Source organism: Poromitra crassiceps (genome assembly GCF_964638095.1).
Source record: "Poromitra crassiceps genome assembly, chromosome: 6".
NCBI lineage: Eukaryota > Metazoa > Chordata > Actinopteri > Beryciformes > Melamphaidae > Poromitra > Poromitra crassiceps.
This window is the reverse complement of record NC_139627.1, coordinates 51,372,607-51,389,278: the sequence shown is the minus strand read 5'-3', so window position 1 is coordinate 51,389,278 and position 16,672 is coordinate 51,372,607. Positions and strand designations below refer to the sequence as shown.

The 16,672-nt window shown below is 44.1% G+C and overlaps 2 protein-coding genes across 2 annotated transcripts in view; one reads left to right on the top strand and one right to left on the bottom strand.

The window, feature by feature from the left end:
* The window catches only part of LOC310777967 (ATP-binding cassette sub-family C member 12-like), a gene marked incomplete at both ends in the record, with an annotated part of 450,252 nt that overhangs the window by 322,220 nt on the left and 111,360 nt on the right, over positions 1-16,672 (bottom strand). The gene's annotated exons all lie outside the window — the stretch shown is intronic.
* The window catches only part of LOC310778751 (high affinity cGMP-specific 3',5'-cyclic phosphodiesterase 9A-like), a gene marked incomplete at both ends in the record, with an annotated part of 17,297 nt that continues 1,734 nt past the window's right edge, over positions 1,110-16,672 (top strand). The window contains 14 exons of the mRNA XM_083639204.1: positions 1,110-1,200; positions 2,272-2,421; positions 2,521-2,575; positions 5,142-5,244; positions 5,763-5,905; positions 6,427-6,486; positions 7,666-7,843; positions 9,449-9,571; positions 10,930-11,022; positions 11,181-11,248; positions 11,364-11,466; positions 12,558-12,662; positions 14,899-15,045; positions 15,963-16,053. Coding sequence (XP_083495330.1) covers positions 1,110-1,200; positions 2,272-2,421; positions 2,521-2,575; positions 5,142-5,244; positions 5,763-5,905; positions 6,427-6,486; positions 7,666-7,843; positions 9,449-9,571; positions 10,930-11,022; positions 11,181-11,248; positions 11,364-11,466; positions 12,558-12,662; positions 14,899-15,045; positions 15,963-16,053 — 1,510 coding nt within the window. The remainder of the gene's footprint in view (positions 1,201-2,271; positions 2,422-2,520; positions 2,576-5,141; positions 5,245-5,762; positions 5,906-6,426; positions 6,487-7,665; positions 7,844-9,448; positions 9,572-10,929; positions 11,023-11,180; positions 11,249-11,363; positions 11,467-12,557; positions 12,663-14,898; positions 15,046-15,962; positions 16,054-16,672) is intronic.

Genomic DNA, 16,672 nt, shown 5'->3' with positions numbered 1-16,672 from the left:
CTCCAAAAACATGTAATTTCTCTGTACTTACAGGCTAAGTAGAGGGTATGATGTGAATTTACCCTGTAAGAAGCCTACTTGTACCAAATCTGTACTTAGGTTACAGGGCAAGTGTTGTGTTGTTGTGCAATTAGGCCAAATCTGGTACCCTGTACTTATAGCCTATGTAAGATTAGTCTTTAAACAGTAGCCTAATGTTGACCTACGTTGGGAGCTGTGTCTCACAACTCAACCCCCCCCTCCCCCCCCCCCGCTCGCTCTCACTCGTTATAGAGCAGGGGGGGCATTCTCGCCGGGGGGGCATTTCTCGGCATAACACCGGCCTAGAGCCCACCCTAGACAGGAAGTAACAGCGGAAATAGCTCGTTCACTTGACAATTAGACACAAATCAGAAAATAAAACGGCAAACGACAAAACAAAAGATGGAAGTTTTTGAAGAAGTTCTTGTAGAAACATTGCGGATTCACAATCTCACATATTTTAAGCCAATACAGAATCTTTACTTTTCAAACAAATGGCGGTTGATGGAATAGTTATAACACTAGTTGTCTGTCCGCTGTTATTGATAATGGAGGATCGAATAGGCTACAACAGTGGAAGCATCTCTGCTGCGTGTGCTGGGAAAGACATGGACATTGATCATAAGATTTCACATGGCAAGTACTCCATTGTCTTTGGCTCTCCAGAAACCTTCCTCGGCAGTTACTAGAAATGTGCTAACGCTACAACTTGTGTTGTTGTTCTTTTCAGGCTCTAGCTAACGTAACCTCGCCGCGTCAAGCTAACGGCAACAAAGACGTTTCTTGGCGCACCTATTTCCGGTTGCTTGGTTTACGCCCGCACGACAAAAAGCGGGGTGAATGGTGCCCAGACTACGAGAGAGAGAGCAGCACAGAACAAACAACCAAGTGTCACTTTGAAATAAATCAATGCATTAATTTCCCTGTGATCTGTTGGGCCAATGCTACAAACTGTAAACAGGGAGGGAGGAGCAGAAAGAGGGAGGGGGTGGAGTCAGTGTCACTCCAGTATAAAACGATGAAGCGACAGACAGTGTGGATTCAGATCAGCACTGAACGTGGCAACATCACAGCTCCAAACCTCTGATATGGCAACAACACAAATCATCTACTTCACAGTGAACGGGAGACCAGAGCAGGCCGAGTTCCCAGTGGATTGTCCTGCACAGGATGTAAAAGGTAGGTACTTTGTGTGTGTGTGTGTGTGTGTGTGTGTGTGTGTGTGTGTGTGTGTGTGTGTGTGTGTGTGTGTGTGTGTGTGTGTGTGTGTGTGTGTAAAATGATACTAGATATAGCATTGGTGCACCGTGCACAGCACTAGGTAAGAAGTGGTATCTGCTTCTCTGGGACATATGTAGCCTATGGGACATTTGCTTATCATAAATTTGCCAAAACTCTCCCAAATGTGTTTCCTGTTCAAGAAGAATGCTTGATCTGTCTTTACTAATTAAACCAACTCCACCATGTAGGTTTCCTTGGGAACATGGGATACATAGGGAAGAGTTCACTGATATACTACTACTACTACTACTACTACTACTACTACGGTAGTGTCATTTAACAGCTTTCATGTTGACATGTGAAAAGGAGAACACACCCTGGACAAAATGTGTAGCTCAGCCACAGCACAAGCCGAGGATGGACTGTGTTGGCCTGAGCTGCAGAGAGTGATGCACAAGCCGAGGATGGACTGTACGTGTTGCCTGAGCTGCGGAGAGTGATGCAGCTGCCACTGACAGCTCTTCAGTGGTGTAGTGGCCCTTGGAGAAGTGGGTAGATTTGATGCCCCGTATAAACTACAACAACAATTAGGCGACCATAACCTGAAGATTACTGCATTTAGTTCATTGATACAAACAATTCAAACAAACCCATTTGAACCCAAGTAGCTGCCAAAATAATGGAAGCATTCCACAAGTAATTGAGGGATGCGATAAAGCAGGCCGAATTGCCCCCTCAGTGTGTGAATGTTTCTCTCTTGACATACAATAACAGGTTTTATTTTGAAAATCGACGGGATGTTTTATTTTATTATTCTCGTGAATTCCTGCCCAGCTCGATCTGCTCCGTGCTGCTTGACGCAACTCAAAGAGGGAAGGCAAAATACACGGGGTGCATATGTTTAGCAGAGCAGAGCGGTTTGGAGTGTTGATGGGAGAGTTGTTTGTCCACGCAATTATCTCTAATGAACTGACCCATTGGCATAGTGTTGGTTTTGAATCGTCAACACTGTGGGCTTGTTGTTTCCAGACCTGTTCCGCTCTGCAGCCGAGGCGGGACCCCACGACATCCTGAAGCTCTACAACCCCAAAGGCAACATCATCAACATCTCGCCCCACCTGGAGCCCAACGGCCCCAACTCCTGCTACAGGCTGGAGGTGGTGGCTGCCGAGTGCGACAGTGAGCCGTTACGTATCTTCACCAGGGAAACACCGTAGTCATAATTTATTTCTGAACATTTTTTGAGAATCTCCCCCCCCTCCCGTCTTGTCGTTGCAGGTGTGGAGCTGGCTGTGGTGGCACTAGGATTTGACCTCTCGTCCATGGAGAAAAGGTAGGCAGGGAGGAGAAAGAAGAGAAAAAGAATCCTCTTATGATTAGGGCTGGGTATCGCCACTGACTTCCCGATACGATACGATTCCGATACACAAGGTCCCAAGTCGATACGATTTCCGATACGATACGATTCGATATCGATATTTTAGTTACAATACCAGTTTTGCTTTGATAATGCAAGAGATTCTCAAAGAACTAATGCTGTAAATTGTACAAGGAACCCTCTAACCTGGTGCATTATTAAAAAATATGAATATTTACATTAACACCTTAAGTGCCATAGCCGAAATAATTCGTCTTACATAATCCAACGCTTAAGTGCCAGAGCCGAGTTTACTCGTCTTACATAAACATTTTTTTTTTTTGACGGTGGGACATCAATCAACAACTTTTACATCTTCGAGATCACTATTGGAGCAAGATAATGTGTATAATCTATTTTACCGACCCACTAAGTGTTGACAGTGCTCCCCCAGACGACCGAAATCAAAGAAAAAACTGCCGCGGGACCAAGCCGTTCAAGGAAATGCCGTGGCGATTTTACAGTAATCCATTCAAGACTTGTCTTGCCTGAGAGCGGCCGCGCACCGGCAGCAGCACACAGAGAGCGGAGAGCGATTTGCAAAATAGATCATAGGTGAAACACACTTTGAAACACCTCAGAAAGGCCAGAATCAACATCTGCCCATCGCCCACGCATTCCCCGGCCCATCTTGACTCGCACAAGGAGCGTCCGCACGCAGGCAAGCAGGCAGGCAGGCACACAGGCAGGCAGCAGCAAAAGCGCTTCTGACACGCCCGCTGTACAGCCAGGAGGAAGGAGGAGAAGACACACGGAGGGAGGAGTTTGAATGAGAGGGGTGTTTCCTGTTGTTATGGAGGAAATTACTGTTCAAAACTATTGTTTAGAATGTCTGACGGTCTTACTGATGCCAAAAATGAATGGTTAAAGTGACTGTTTCACAAAAAGCCATTTATCTCTGAATAAATTTCCAGACGCTGAAACCATGCTGTACTCAACGGCTAATATCTACATAACTACTAACTCTGCAAACTAACTCTTTTAGACAGAGAAAGCACACATTCTATTAGTTATTTTTAGATGATTGGTGTTCATGAATTCTTAACAGAAAAGAATCCTCGGCTATTCTAAAATGAGCCAGAATCGTCAAAAACACCCCTGGCACAACTTACCTACAGGAATGAAAACATGGCTGGCATTCAATGTGTTAAGAATTGACCATAAAGCAAGCAGTTACATCATGTAATTCCTTTTTATTTAAACATGACCAACATAGTCATTCAACATCTTATCTTTCTTTACAGTCTTCTGTCTCTTTCTTTACAGTCTTCTGTGAGAAGCCAAACAAATTTAGATTTCCACTATACAACAGAATCATTGAACAGCAGCATGTTGTAAACAGTGTTTCATAAAGTATAAATGCTTTGTGAATAAAATAAAATAAAATAAAATACAGCTCATTAACATTTCCAGTTCACAAACATTATAGTGCAAACAGATTTGAGGTCTGTACATCTGGCTCATGGTGCATGCACAATGCACATGTAGCCTACAGTATTTATGTTTTTGTTTCAACTACAAACATAAATAAAAGTCAACTTGAAACTATGTTTTAACTACCACACACAGCCTATAATATTATAGCCTATGTTGCATTTGTTGCATTTTAAAAGATCAATACTGGGATTTATGTATCGATACTTGTTCCTTCACATGAATATCGATTCAATATCGATATATAGATTTTTTTTAACCCAGCCCTACTTATGATGCAAAAAAGAGAAGATGTAATAGTGGGGCGTCCAGGTAGTGCAGCAGTAGATTGCCTGCCTACCAATACGGGGGTCGCCAGTTGGTCTGGCATCCATACAGGCCCAATTGGCCGTGTCTGCGGGTGGGAAGCTGGATGTGTCCTGGCCGCTGCACTAGCGCCTCTTCCTGGTCGGTCGGGGCACCATGCTCGTGGGGGAGGGGCACTGGGGGTAATAGCATGATCCTCCCGCGCGCCACGTTCCTGCCGATCTTGCCTTATCAGTGTCATTTATTGTATTTATTGTCTTGTTTTTTGTATTGTTTTTGGATGTGTACAAAGTACAGCTTGTTTGCAGTATTCATGCCTTAAATTGCCCCTTGCGGGACTAATAAAGTTTTTTGAATTGAATTGAATTGAAAAAAAGTGAAACCCCTCGCTGTCAGGTGGAAGGAAACAGCTGGCTGCACATGTATAGGAGGAAGCATGTGCTACAATGCCTACCACTCTCCCGAGATCGGCAGAGGGGGGTGGAGCAATGACTGGGACAGCAGGGGAATTGGCCAAGTACAATTGGGAGAAAAACGGGGAGGGTGGGCTTGAAAAAAAGAATGAAGTGAAAATTTTAAAAAGTGCAATACCAAATGAAACTTAGACAACACATATGTTTTGGTTATGGCAGTATCTGTTTGTTCTGGGAGGAGACTTATAATCAACTATTCTTAGGGTGATGCTCAACTCAACAGAATGAATGTGCAGTTTGTGCACCGTACCAACACTGTGTTTGTTCAGACTGCATGGCCTGGAGAAGAAGATCCTGGTCGAGGCCGGGGAGGCTCCTGCAGTCGTGTATGAGATGAAGAAGCAGGTGGATTCATTCAGGGAGAAACTGGAGGTAGATTCAAAGTATTTATGTGCTTTTAAAGCTGACATTTTTGAGAGGAGAAATATAATACATGGAACTGGATAAAATCGTAAAACATGGTGGTATAAATATTTGCATACAACTCAAGTTTATTTTATTTATTTATTCTTATTGGACTTTTGTTTTTGAGTTAATTTCTAATCTGAATTTTTTTTTACTGTTTTGTGGATACAATTTAACTCTTTGCAGTGGTTCCAACATGTAAATGGAATATGTGTGGTTTGAAGTGTTTTTTTTCTTTCTCTATTTATTATTATTATTATTTTTGTACATGTATGTATGCTCTTTTGCATCACTGTCCCTACGTTCAGAAGAGACAATTTGATAATATTTACAGAGGAAAGGGACGACATCATCCTTCCCCTCACCTAAATCTGAAGAGGTGTTCTGGGAATTCAAACTAGCAACCCTCCGGTGACAAGCTGCCGAAGCCGGCTTCCCTAACCTCTGAGGCTGAGCTGATGGTTGGTACTCCCTTTCCCTTTCAGAGCGTGGAGCATCTGAGCTGGTTGGGTTTGTTCAAGGAGCTGTCGGAGGGCACACACAAGCCTTCGCCCTTCTACCACAAGAGGGCGCTACGCAAAACCAGGGAGGAGTGTGAGCACGTGCGGGACAAGTTCCTCCAAATGAGGTATAGGTGCACAACATGCAACACGTGCTCAGAACTCCTGGTCATTTTAATGGCTCTAATAGAGAGGCATTGGCAAAGTGACCGCCTACTTCCTGTTTCAGTACTCACTGTACCAGAGATTTTCATCTGCCATTTATTTTCCCATAGACATTTCGTAAAATGCTTATAAAAATAGTTTTACTGGTTCAAACCAAACGGTTCAGCTAAAGCTATAATCGGGAGAGACCATAGAACATTTAACTCGGACCAAAACTTAAAAAAACAACATTGAAAAAATATCTTCTTCAAACCCGCATTTTTTTAACGTTTTGGTCTAAGTGAAATGTTATGCGATCTCTCCTGTTTCTAATACATCTGTACCGTTTGGTTTTTATACCAGTAAAACTCTTTTATATGCATTTTACGAAATGTCTATTGGGAAATAAATGTTGGATGAAAATGGTACAGTGCTGAAGCAGGAAGTGACGTTCACTTTAACTCTCTATACCTGTGCTTTTAAAGTGTGTTTGCTGCCTTCCCAGCTCCCTGGAAGTATCAGAACAAGTGAGGCAGTATCTAAAGACTCCAACCTTCGATAACTGGTGAGTTTTGACTCGTATGTGAACTCGTGGTCTTTCCTGAATAGAGGAATTGTTGGCGCCCCCAAAGAGGTTTTAGCCACACCCCCAATTACCCAAGACCCCCCAAAAAATCCTGACTTTGTTCCCATGCCTGACAAATAAAACTTTTTTAAACACAGCTCCAGTTTCTCATAGTCATCCAAGTAAAAAAAAAGAAAGTCTGCATAAATAGAGGACATTTAACTAAAGAGCACTTCCCTTGCATCATCATAGAGCAATAGAGCAACAAGTGAGTCTCCTTTTCAATTTCATCTAAATCACATCGTAAACAGAGTCTATCTACTTCAGGTGGAGCATTAAACCTACCAGTCTCTATTGCTAAGAGAAGGGTTCCAGAGCGTAACTGGGCACACAGAGATCTTTTTCGTCTGTCCAAGTCAAACTTCACATAGGGCTCTACACTGTAACTGTCTTTTATGAGACGATAGGTTCTTACTTTTGATTTATCCCATAAGTCAACAGACCGTTTCACCTTATGCAAAATAAACATATTACTTATAGTCTCTCGGGTATCACATAAAAGACAAGTCGTTCGAATAAAACAGTACAGGTGGTGTTTGATAATCATCTGCAATCTGCATCCGTTTTCAACACTCTCTAGATACGGAGGTGGTGCTAGCTGTCTGTGTGCCTGTGTGATCACGGAGGAGAAAACAGTGCCAGCAGCACCTGCTTGTTCAATAGAAGCACAGGAAGAGAGAGAAAGAGACTTATAAGGGTCGCTCGTGTCCGTCAGGCACCTCTGATGCATCTCTGAAGAGGTTAAAGGGTCCCGCGCGCTTTTCATCTGACCGACGCACTTATCTCAATACGAATAGGCCCGCGACGTGCGGACCAATCAAAAGAAGCTCTTCACGACAGGCCTAATTAACGCACTGTGTTTGAAGTGTGGGGCTCTCACGTGACGTGACGGGAGGAAGCGTGAAGTGTGGGGCTCTCACGTGACGTGACGGGAGGAAGCGCGCGTTCACTCAGGTTTGGTTACTTCATTGATTATTTCCATTCTTCGCGAGCGTTTTAGGCAAATGCAACTGGTGTGTGTGTGTGTGTGTGTGCGTGTGTGTGTGTGTGTGTGTGTGCGTGCGTGTGTGTGTGTGCGCGTGTGTGTGTGTGCGTGTGTGTGTGTGTGTGTGTGTGTAGGCAGTGGGAGGATGCAGAGATCATGGTACTCCTGCAGGTCATGTACACGGACTTAGACTTCACAGCCACCTTCAACATCGAGCCAGAGGTGCTGCAGCAGTTCCTGTTCCAAGTCTACCGCCGCTACAACAACATCCCTTTCCACAACTTCAAACACTGCTTCTGTGTCACCCAGATGGTGTGTGTGTGTGTGTGTGTGTGTGTGTGTGTGTGTGTGTGTGTGTGTGTGTGTGTGTGTGTGTGTGTGTGTGTGTGTGTGTGTGTGTGTGTATGTGTGTGTGTGTGTGTGTGTGTGTGTGTGTGTGTGTGTGTGTGTGTGTGTGTGTGTGTGGGAGGGAGAAGGTTTTAGTAAGGGCAAATCATGGAGAGGCCCTGGTACCTCTCCAATCATCACATCCTTGATGGCTAATTGGTGAAGGAGGTGTATGGATTAGAGCACTGACGATGTGTGGAAGGTCAAGCTTTGACCTCAACACATCTTTGAAGTTAAAGTCAGTCAAGCCATTGGATGCCGTTTGTTAGCCGGCGGCTAGCAGGCCACTTCTGGCGTAGTCTCGCTTGCCAGACTTCCCTCCCTGCCAGGAGAGAAGTCTGGCTGCATGGAAACAGGCTGCTGGTATCAGCTCTGCCATTGGTGGCGACCAGTTCAGTCGGCAGCGTAAGAAAATCCCTTTCCGCTCGCTACGAGCTCTGCCATTGGCTCTGACCCGCTCTGACTGACCGGCTGCGACCATATATGGATTTCCTTTCCGCTCCCTCTGTGACGAATCTGTCCATCTCCAATGCCTGCGCCGCTGTGAAACAACATCATCAACAGTGACTACGTTTACATGCACACAATATTCCGGTTTTTGCCCATATTCGGAAAATGACAATATTCAGACTAAATGAATAATCCACTAATATTCCCGTTTACATGCAGCCGTAGCTCGCCCTCCCCGACACGTGAGGGAGGGGGGGAGAGAGAGAGATGCAGGTAGGCGGAGTTTTTCTCTTGAGAATAAACAGAGGATCACTTGGTCCATTTCAGGAGCTTGCTGCTGGAAAGTTTGGCGTTGCGATTATTGGCACATCAAAGTCCTTCATAAAGTAGGCTTAGTAGCCTACGTTATACCTCGCAGGCTCGCAAGCACTTTGGACTTCCGTGGGCACCAATCGATGTTTCTCATCTCCTCCCGATCAGAAATGTGGGCTTTTCTTTTCGCATGCCAGAGATGACGGATTATATTATATGATTATATCGCCTCTTCTAGCGCTTTCTAGCACACATCAGTTGACCACAAACAGGCAACATGCGTCGCAAACTGCGGTAAAAACCCTGATTGAGACCATTGATTGAGACGCATATTCCGAATGCGCTGTATACATGATCAAGGAATCCTCCGAAAACCCGAATAATACTGGAATAACCCAGATGTCTTAATCGGAAAATGCTAAATTCGGAAAAAGGCCAAATTCGGAAAATGCAACTGGAACATGACCCTTATCAAATTCAGAATATTGTCATTTTCCGAATAATAGTGGAATATAGTGTGCATGTAAACATAGTCAATGAGACTCCCATTGTAGGGAGAGAGTCTGGCAAGCGAGACTACTTCTGGCATAGCTGAAGCCAGGGCAAATGCTTGAAATGTCATTGTATACTTTGATGTAGACATACGATGTGTTGCTGTGGGCCGCAACAACAGTAGTGGTTATTTGATTAGGAGACAAAACTATTTTAATTTGTTTCAAAACCACAACCTCTCCCACTCACTATGCGTTTTTCTTGTTCTGTGAGCAGATGTACGGTTTGATCTGGCTGACTGACCTGAGGAGTAAGATGGACAGCATGGACCTGCTGACCATGTTGACCTCTGCAGTCTGTCACGACCTCGACCACACAGGATACAACAACGCCTATCAGGTCGCTGCATAGGTTTCCCTCTGGATAACAACCTCATTCAATCTGGATGTAGCAGCATATATGATATGGCATTTTTACTGGCATGCTCTATCCCACTAGGCCTGGGATGGGCGCCCCCTGTGTGGCCCACGCTGGAATTGCAAAATAATAATAATAATAATTACAGTGCACCTGAACGCAACATACAAGATACCCGCTCAATAAGTGTCCAAATGTTCATGTCATTCTGGCCAATACTCCACTTCTGTTATAACATTTCAGTCTGGAATATGGAATATCTTTCAATAATCTTTATGACTAAAAGGCTAAAAGTAATCTCACGTGTAAGAAATGACTGTTCTACATTGAAGTAGAAATTTAAATAATTAACTTGTTGGTTTTGGATTTATTTAGCTTCAAGAGTGCATTTTTGTTCATGTGACCCTCAACACAGGCTTTGAGAATCCCGGGCCACTTACTGATATAGCCTACTTATGCTTAAATTAACACACTCAATATTCTGGTTGATTTGAAGAAAAACATTTTAGCTAGTGGAAATTCTAATTGGCTGGTCATTTTAAAATCTAGCAGCCATATTGGCAGGTGGTCAAAAAAGTTAATTTCAAGCCCTGCAGGGAGAGCAGGTGGTGACATAGGAGTGAGTGAGAAAAGGATCAAATATTGGTGGTTAAGACTGAATAATGACATCACAACTGATAATTTAAAATGAGTTATTCCTCTAAACCTGGCTTCAAATGCCCCAAATCTTTCACGCCGGCGCCATTCGGCCTCCAGCCCCCAGCAAAATCTACCCCTCTGTTAGCGAGGACATTTTTTTGTGGCCCTCTCTATCATCAAAGTTGCCCATCCCTGCTCTAGGCTGTACAGAACTGCTGTATACAGGATTATTACCTCTGCCAAGGAAGTTATGTTTTCAGTGTCGTTTGTTTGTTTGTTTGTTTGTTAGCAGGATTAAGGAAAAATGACTGGGCCAATTTTCCTGAAACTTGGTTGAAGGGTGTAGCACGTTTTTTTTTTGTTTTTTTTGCAGATCCGTTTCCGGTCAAGGACGGGGGCGGGGCTAGGGTAAAGGGGCCGTAGCTATGGATAGGATGGTCATAGAGAGTTGGGGGTTGGAGGGGTTGGGTACGGGGAGTGGCTGGGGGGGGACCGGCCGTGCATGGGTCGGGGCTAGGGTTTCCGATCCGACTCACAAAATGTGCATATCATGGCAGACTGGAGTATTGGCCTTGCCGGAAGGTCTGCGTTCTCCAAGTGCACTTCTACTTATTCAAATTTATACAGTAGAGTCGTGCTTCATTCTCCAGCTCAGTAATGCAGGTTCAATTCTACTCAACGCTGTTAAATTGATCTTTCAGATAAATGCTCGGACTGAACTTGCTCTGCGCTACAATGACATCTCTCCGCTGGAGAACCACCACTGTGCCGTCGCCTTTGAGATACTGGAGAAGGTAAGGCTTGGTCAGCGAGGTCACACGTCCTTGTATGTGACGTTTGTTCTGTTCAGAACGTATGAGGAGGAGTTTGTGCTGCGGGCAGTAACAACGAACAGAAGTCTCTCTCTCTCTCTCTCTCTCTCTCCCTCTCTATCTCTCTCTCTCTTTTCTAGACAGAGACCAATATCTTCAGAAATCTGACCACAGAACAGTACAAACGAATACGGGAGGGAATCATCAAGTGAGCTCATCTCTGTCATTCTCTTAGCATGCGTGCAATTCAGCAGTAACAGCGCCGTGACATACGCTGCGAGCGAATCATTCTAAGAGTGTTTATTCTCTCTTCATTTTGGCAGATGCATCCTGGCCACTGACATGACAAGACACAATGAGATCCTCAATAAGTTCAAGTCCATCCTGCCTGTTTTTCACTTCAACAACAAGGAGCACAGAGATGTGGTAAGACTAGAGGACAGTAGATGTCAACACAACGGAACATGATCCATAGGATCAGTTTGGAGAGGCATTGGGAAGGAATATATCATAACTTATAGCTGCTAAAACTCAGAGCAGAGAGAGTCTGCTGCTGCATGAGGTATGTTACGTTTCATTTAGATTTCATTTAGATTTCCTAAGTGGAAAATGAAGAAATGTCAGTATTGTGGTTGGGAATCAGAAATGGAATTTTTATTCAATTAGAATTTGATAAGAGTGAGATTGACCTATCGTTGTAGAATGGAATTGAATCAATACATTCTTCTCCCGCACCTCTACTGAGCCACGATGTGATGGTGACAACTGGAGGAAAACCCACTCGAGATCAAAATAATTGAGCCGAGAGTCAAGAGAAGTCATCTTACAAAAATGTATTTAGCCACACATATCTTTGCAAAAGCCATGTGCAGAGAGACTGCCCCATGATAATTTGATAGGAATACAGAAGAATAGGAATTCATAGTTGCAGGATTCGTGAGGACAGTGTCGGAACAACAGACAGTCAAAGATCTTATAGTGAGAAGAGAGCACACACACAACATGTTATGACTATCCCAGAGAATAACATGATCAGGGGCAGAGAGCAGAGAGAGGGGGCAATTTGCAGGAGCCCAACAAGGACACAGCTGTGTGTGTCAGAGGGTCTCTCTGTCTGTTAGATTTGATCTACTATGGATCTCGTGTGCTCGATTCTTAAGCTCTCCCGCTATGCGGCCTCGCCCGTACTGCAGCTCACTGAGCTGCCCCTGCAGCTCGCATTCCCGCATTCGCAGCTTGCCCGCTGCGCAGCCTTACCCGCAACTCGGCTGCTGTGTGGCCAATGAGACCAGCGTCACTGATGATGTCAGATTTATGACATCACTGATGATGTCATCAGTGGGATTTATGACATCACTGATGATGGTTCCAGCTTTAAAACTCGTTATATAAGGATTTATCGAAATGTCTATGGGGAAAATGAATGCAGAACTTACTTCTGGGGCAAATGACGTCACGAAAAGTCACGTGACTGTTGAGCTCTTGTGTTTTTTCCCCTGCTATACATGTATGTGCAGCTGATGATGATCCTGATCAAAGTGAGTGACATCTCCAACGAGGCGCGGCCCATGGAGGTGGCTGAGCCCTGGCTGGACTGCCTTCTGCAGGAGTTCTACAACCAGGTAACTGACTGCTGTTGCATGGAGAGAAACAATACAACCAGGTAACTGACTGCTGTTGCATGGAGAGAAACAATACAACCAGGTAACTGACTGCTGTTGCATGGAGAGAAACAATACAACCAGGTAACTGACTGCTGTTGCATGGAGAGAAACTACAGTATAGTGTTGCAACACCAAATGACCAGTTGAAAACTGTTATCCCTCCTCTAAGGATTGTGTCCATAGTGTTACACATGACCTGACCATTTTGTGCTTTCATAGCAAAGATGTCTGCATCGCTCATTTCCACAAATGATTATTTATGTGTGTGGTTTATGTGTGTGGTTTATGTGTGTGATTTATGTGTGTAGTTTATGTGTGTGATTTATGTGTGTGGTTTATGTGTGTGATTTATGTGTGTAGTTTATGTGTGTGATTTATGTGTGTGGTTTATGTGTGGTTTATGTGTGTGGTTTATGTGTGTAGTTTATGTGTGTGGTTTATGTGTGTGGTTTATGTGTGTAGTTTATGTGTGGTTTATGTGTGTGGTTTATGTGTGTAGTTTATGTGTGTGATTTATGTGTGTGGTTTATGTGTGTAGTTTATGTGTGTGGTTTATGTGTGTAGTTTATGTGTGTAGTTTATCTGTGTAGTTTATGTGTGTGGTTTATGTGTGTAGTTTATGTGTGTGGTTTATGTGTGTAGTTTATGTGTGTGGTTTATGTGTGTAGTTTATGTGTGTGGTTTATGTGTGTGGTTTATGTGTGTCATTTATGTGTGTCATTTATGTGTGTCATTTATGTGTGTGGTTTATGTGTGTGGTTTATGTATGGAACGAGATTAGTGCCAGTAGAAAAAAACTGTTGACCTTGAGTTGGCACACTCATAACCATTGAATTCATTCAATAAATTCAAATCTTGAATTTGTGAGGCACAACCTGAAATTGAATGAAATTACCTGAAAATGTGGTTTTCCCAAGTCACAAGTCTTTTTTTTTTATTATTATTATTATTATTATTATTATTATTATTATTATTATTATTATTATTATTAGCTCTGCCAAGGATGTTGTTTTTACTCCTGGAATTATTTTTTTAATCTGTCAGCAGGATATCGCAAAAACATTTCAATTGATTTTCATGAATTTTTGAACAATTTGTTAAGATTTTTGTGGTGATCTATTTCCACCATTAGAGACGATTATTATAACTGATATAACATCAATTTGAGGAATTGTACAGTGTTTGGTGGTGGGGGTTGCACTTTTGGGGGCGACTGTAGCTCAGGAGGTAGAGTGGGTCGTCCATTAATCGCTTTGGATAAAAGAGGTTGGTGGTTCGATCCCCGTCTCCTCCAGTCTGCATGTCGAAGTGTCCTTGGGCAAGATACTGAACCCCAAATTGCTCCTGATGGTGTAACAGCACCCTGCGTGGTAGCTTGCTGCCGCCATTGGTGTATGAATGTCTGTATGAATGGGTGAATGTACCTACTGATTGTAAAGCGCTTTGGATAAAAGCGCTATATAAATGCAGGCAATTTACCATTTTACCATTTATCATTTTGAGGTGCTTCCTAGTTCAGGATGAGCCAGGGTTCAAAATTAGCACCAGCCAAATGCTGGTAAAATACAGTATGCAAGTGGCTGGTAGATTTGCTTCACTCCCCAGCCCAAAATAAAACAAACAAACAAACAAACAAACAAAAACAATGGTATTCTATTCAGTGGCAGGTAAAATTTGAACATTTACTCTGCATTTGGCCAGTGGGGAAAAAAGTTAATTTTGGACCCTGGACTGAGAGCTCTTGAGACACAGATGGACTTTTGTTCTGGTATAGGATGACTGGAAGGCAACACGCTCTGATGCAATTCAAATACAATCTCTGCTGCTGATACTAATATTTCCAGAAGTTAAGAGGTGTGTCTGTGATGAACCACAATGCAATCTTCCTAACAAGATTCCTAAATTGGCTGTAACATGTACAGTATATTGTGCATGCCATTTGTGTCACTACATAAAGAAGGGTGACTTATATTTTGTACCACTACTGGGTTCTGTTTGCAATGAATGATTGACTCTACTTGGCCATTTCATACTTAGAGAATAAAATATCGTTCTGTTCTATTCTGGTCTGCTAAGATAGACAAAACAGTATCATAGGTTAAAACATCACAATGATTATACAAACCAGCTCTACATTCCATCTTTCCTGCATTATCGCCAATCCGGTCCTTTCTTGTGGTCCGTCTGTCCTCAGAGTGACATGGAGAAGCTGGAGGGTCTTCCGGTCACCCCCTTCATGGACCGAGACAAGGTGACCAAGCCTTCATCTCAAACAGGATTCATCCGGTTTGTCCTCTTCCCCCTGTTCATCGAGCTGGCCAACCTCTTCCCCTGCCTGGAGGTGATTTATTGATTTCATCATTTCATCATTTCACAGAACCTCATTACTGTATTACACACAGTGAGAGAACAGTCCACACCTTCCTGAACAGAACCTCATTACTGTATTACACACAGTGGGAGAACAGTCTGCACCTTCCTGAACAGAACCTCATTACTGTATTACACACAGTGGGAGAACAGTCCGTCCCTTCCTGAACAGAACCTCATTACTGTATTACACACAGTGGGAGAACAGTCCGTCCCTTCCTGAACAGAACCTCATTACTGTATTACACACAGTGGGAGAACAGTCCACACCTTCCTGAACAGAACCTCATTACTGTATTACACACAGTGGGAGAACAGTCCGTCCCTTCCTGAACAGAACCTCATTACTGTATTACACACAGTGGGAGAACAGTCCGTCCCTTCCTGAACAGAACCTCATTACTGTATTACACACAGTGGGAGAACAGTCCACACCTTCCTGAACAGAACCTCATTACTGTATTACACACAGTGGGAGAACAGTCCGTCCCTTCCTGAACAGAACCTCATTACTGTATTACACACAGTGGGAGAACAGTCTGCACCTTCCTGAACAGCACATCTTCCTGAGGAGTCACTCGCGTGCTGGAGGTTTCATCTCAATATTAATGAAGCTGTTTGTCATCAGATTTTTAAGCGGTGTAGCCACTTCTATAAATGAATTTGTGTGTCTGTCTGTCTGTCTGTCTGTCTGTCCGTCCTTCCTTCCGTCTGCTATGGCACAGACCGTCTGTCCTGTGGGCCCCAGTCCCACAATGTCCTGTGGGCCCCAGTCCCACAATGTCCTGTGGGCCCCAGTCCCACAATGTCCTGTGGGCCCCAGTCCCACAATGTCCTGTGAGTGTCTGAGTGTGGAATGTTTATTTTCTATCTTCATCAATCCCACAGCAACACATCATTAACCCGGTGCGGAAGGCTCTCGACTACTACACAGAGATGGAGAAAGCACTGGAGAGGGAGAAACAGAACCGGGCCCAGAGTGAGAGACTACTACACAGAGATGGAGAAAGCGCTGGAGAGGGAGAAACAGAACCGGGCCCAGAGTGAGAGACTACTACACAGAGATGGAGAAAGCACTGGAGAGGGAGAAACAGAACCGAGCCCAGAGTGAGAGACTACTACACAGAGATGGAGAAAGCACTGGAGAGGGAGAAACAGAACCGGGCCCAGAGTGAGAGACTACTACACAGAGATGGAGAAAGCACTGGAGAGGGAGAAACAGAACCGAGCCCAGAGTGAGAGACTACTACACAGAGATGGAGAAAGCGCTGGAGAGGGAGAAACAGAACCGAGCCCAGAGTGAGAGACTACTACACAGAGATGGAGAAAGCGCTGGAGAGGGAGGAACAGAACCGAGCCCAGAGTGAGAGACTACTACACAGAGATGGAGAAAGCGCTGGAGAGGGAGAAACAGAACCGAGCCCAGAGTGAGAGACTACTACACAGAGATGGAGAAAGCACTGGAGAGGGAGAAACAGAACCGAGCCCAGAGTGAGAGACTACTACACAGAGATGGAGAAAGCGCTGGAGAGGGAGAAACAGAACCGAGCCCAGAGTGAGAGACTACTACACAGAGATGGAGAAAGCGCTGGAGAGGG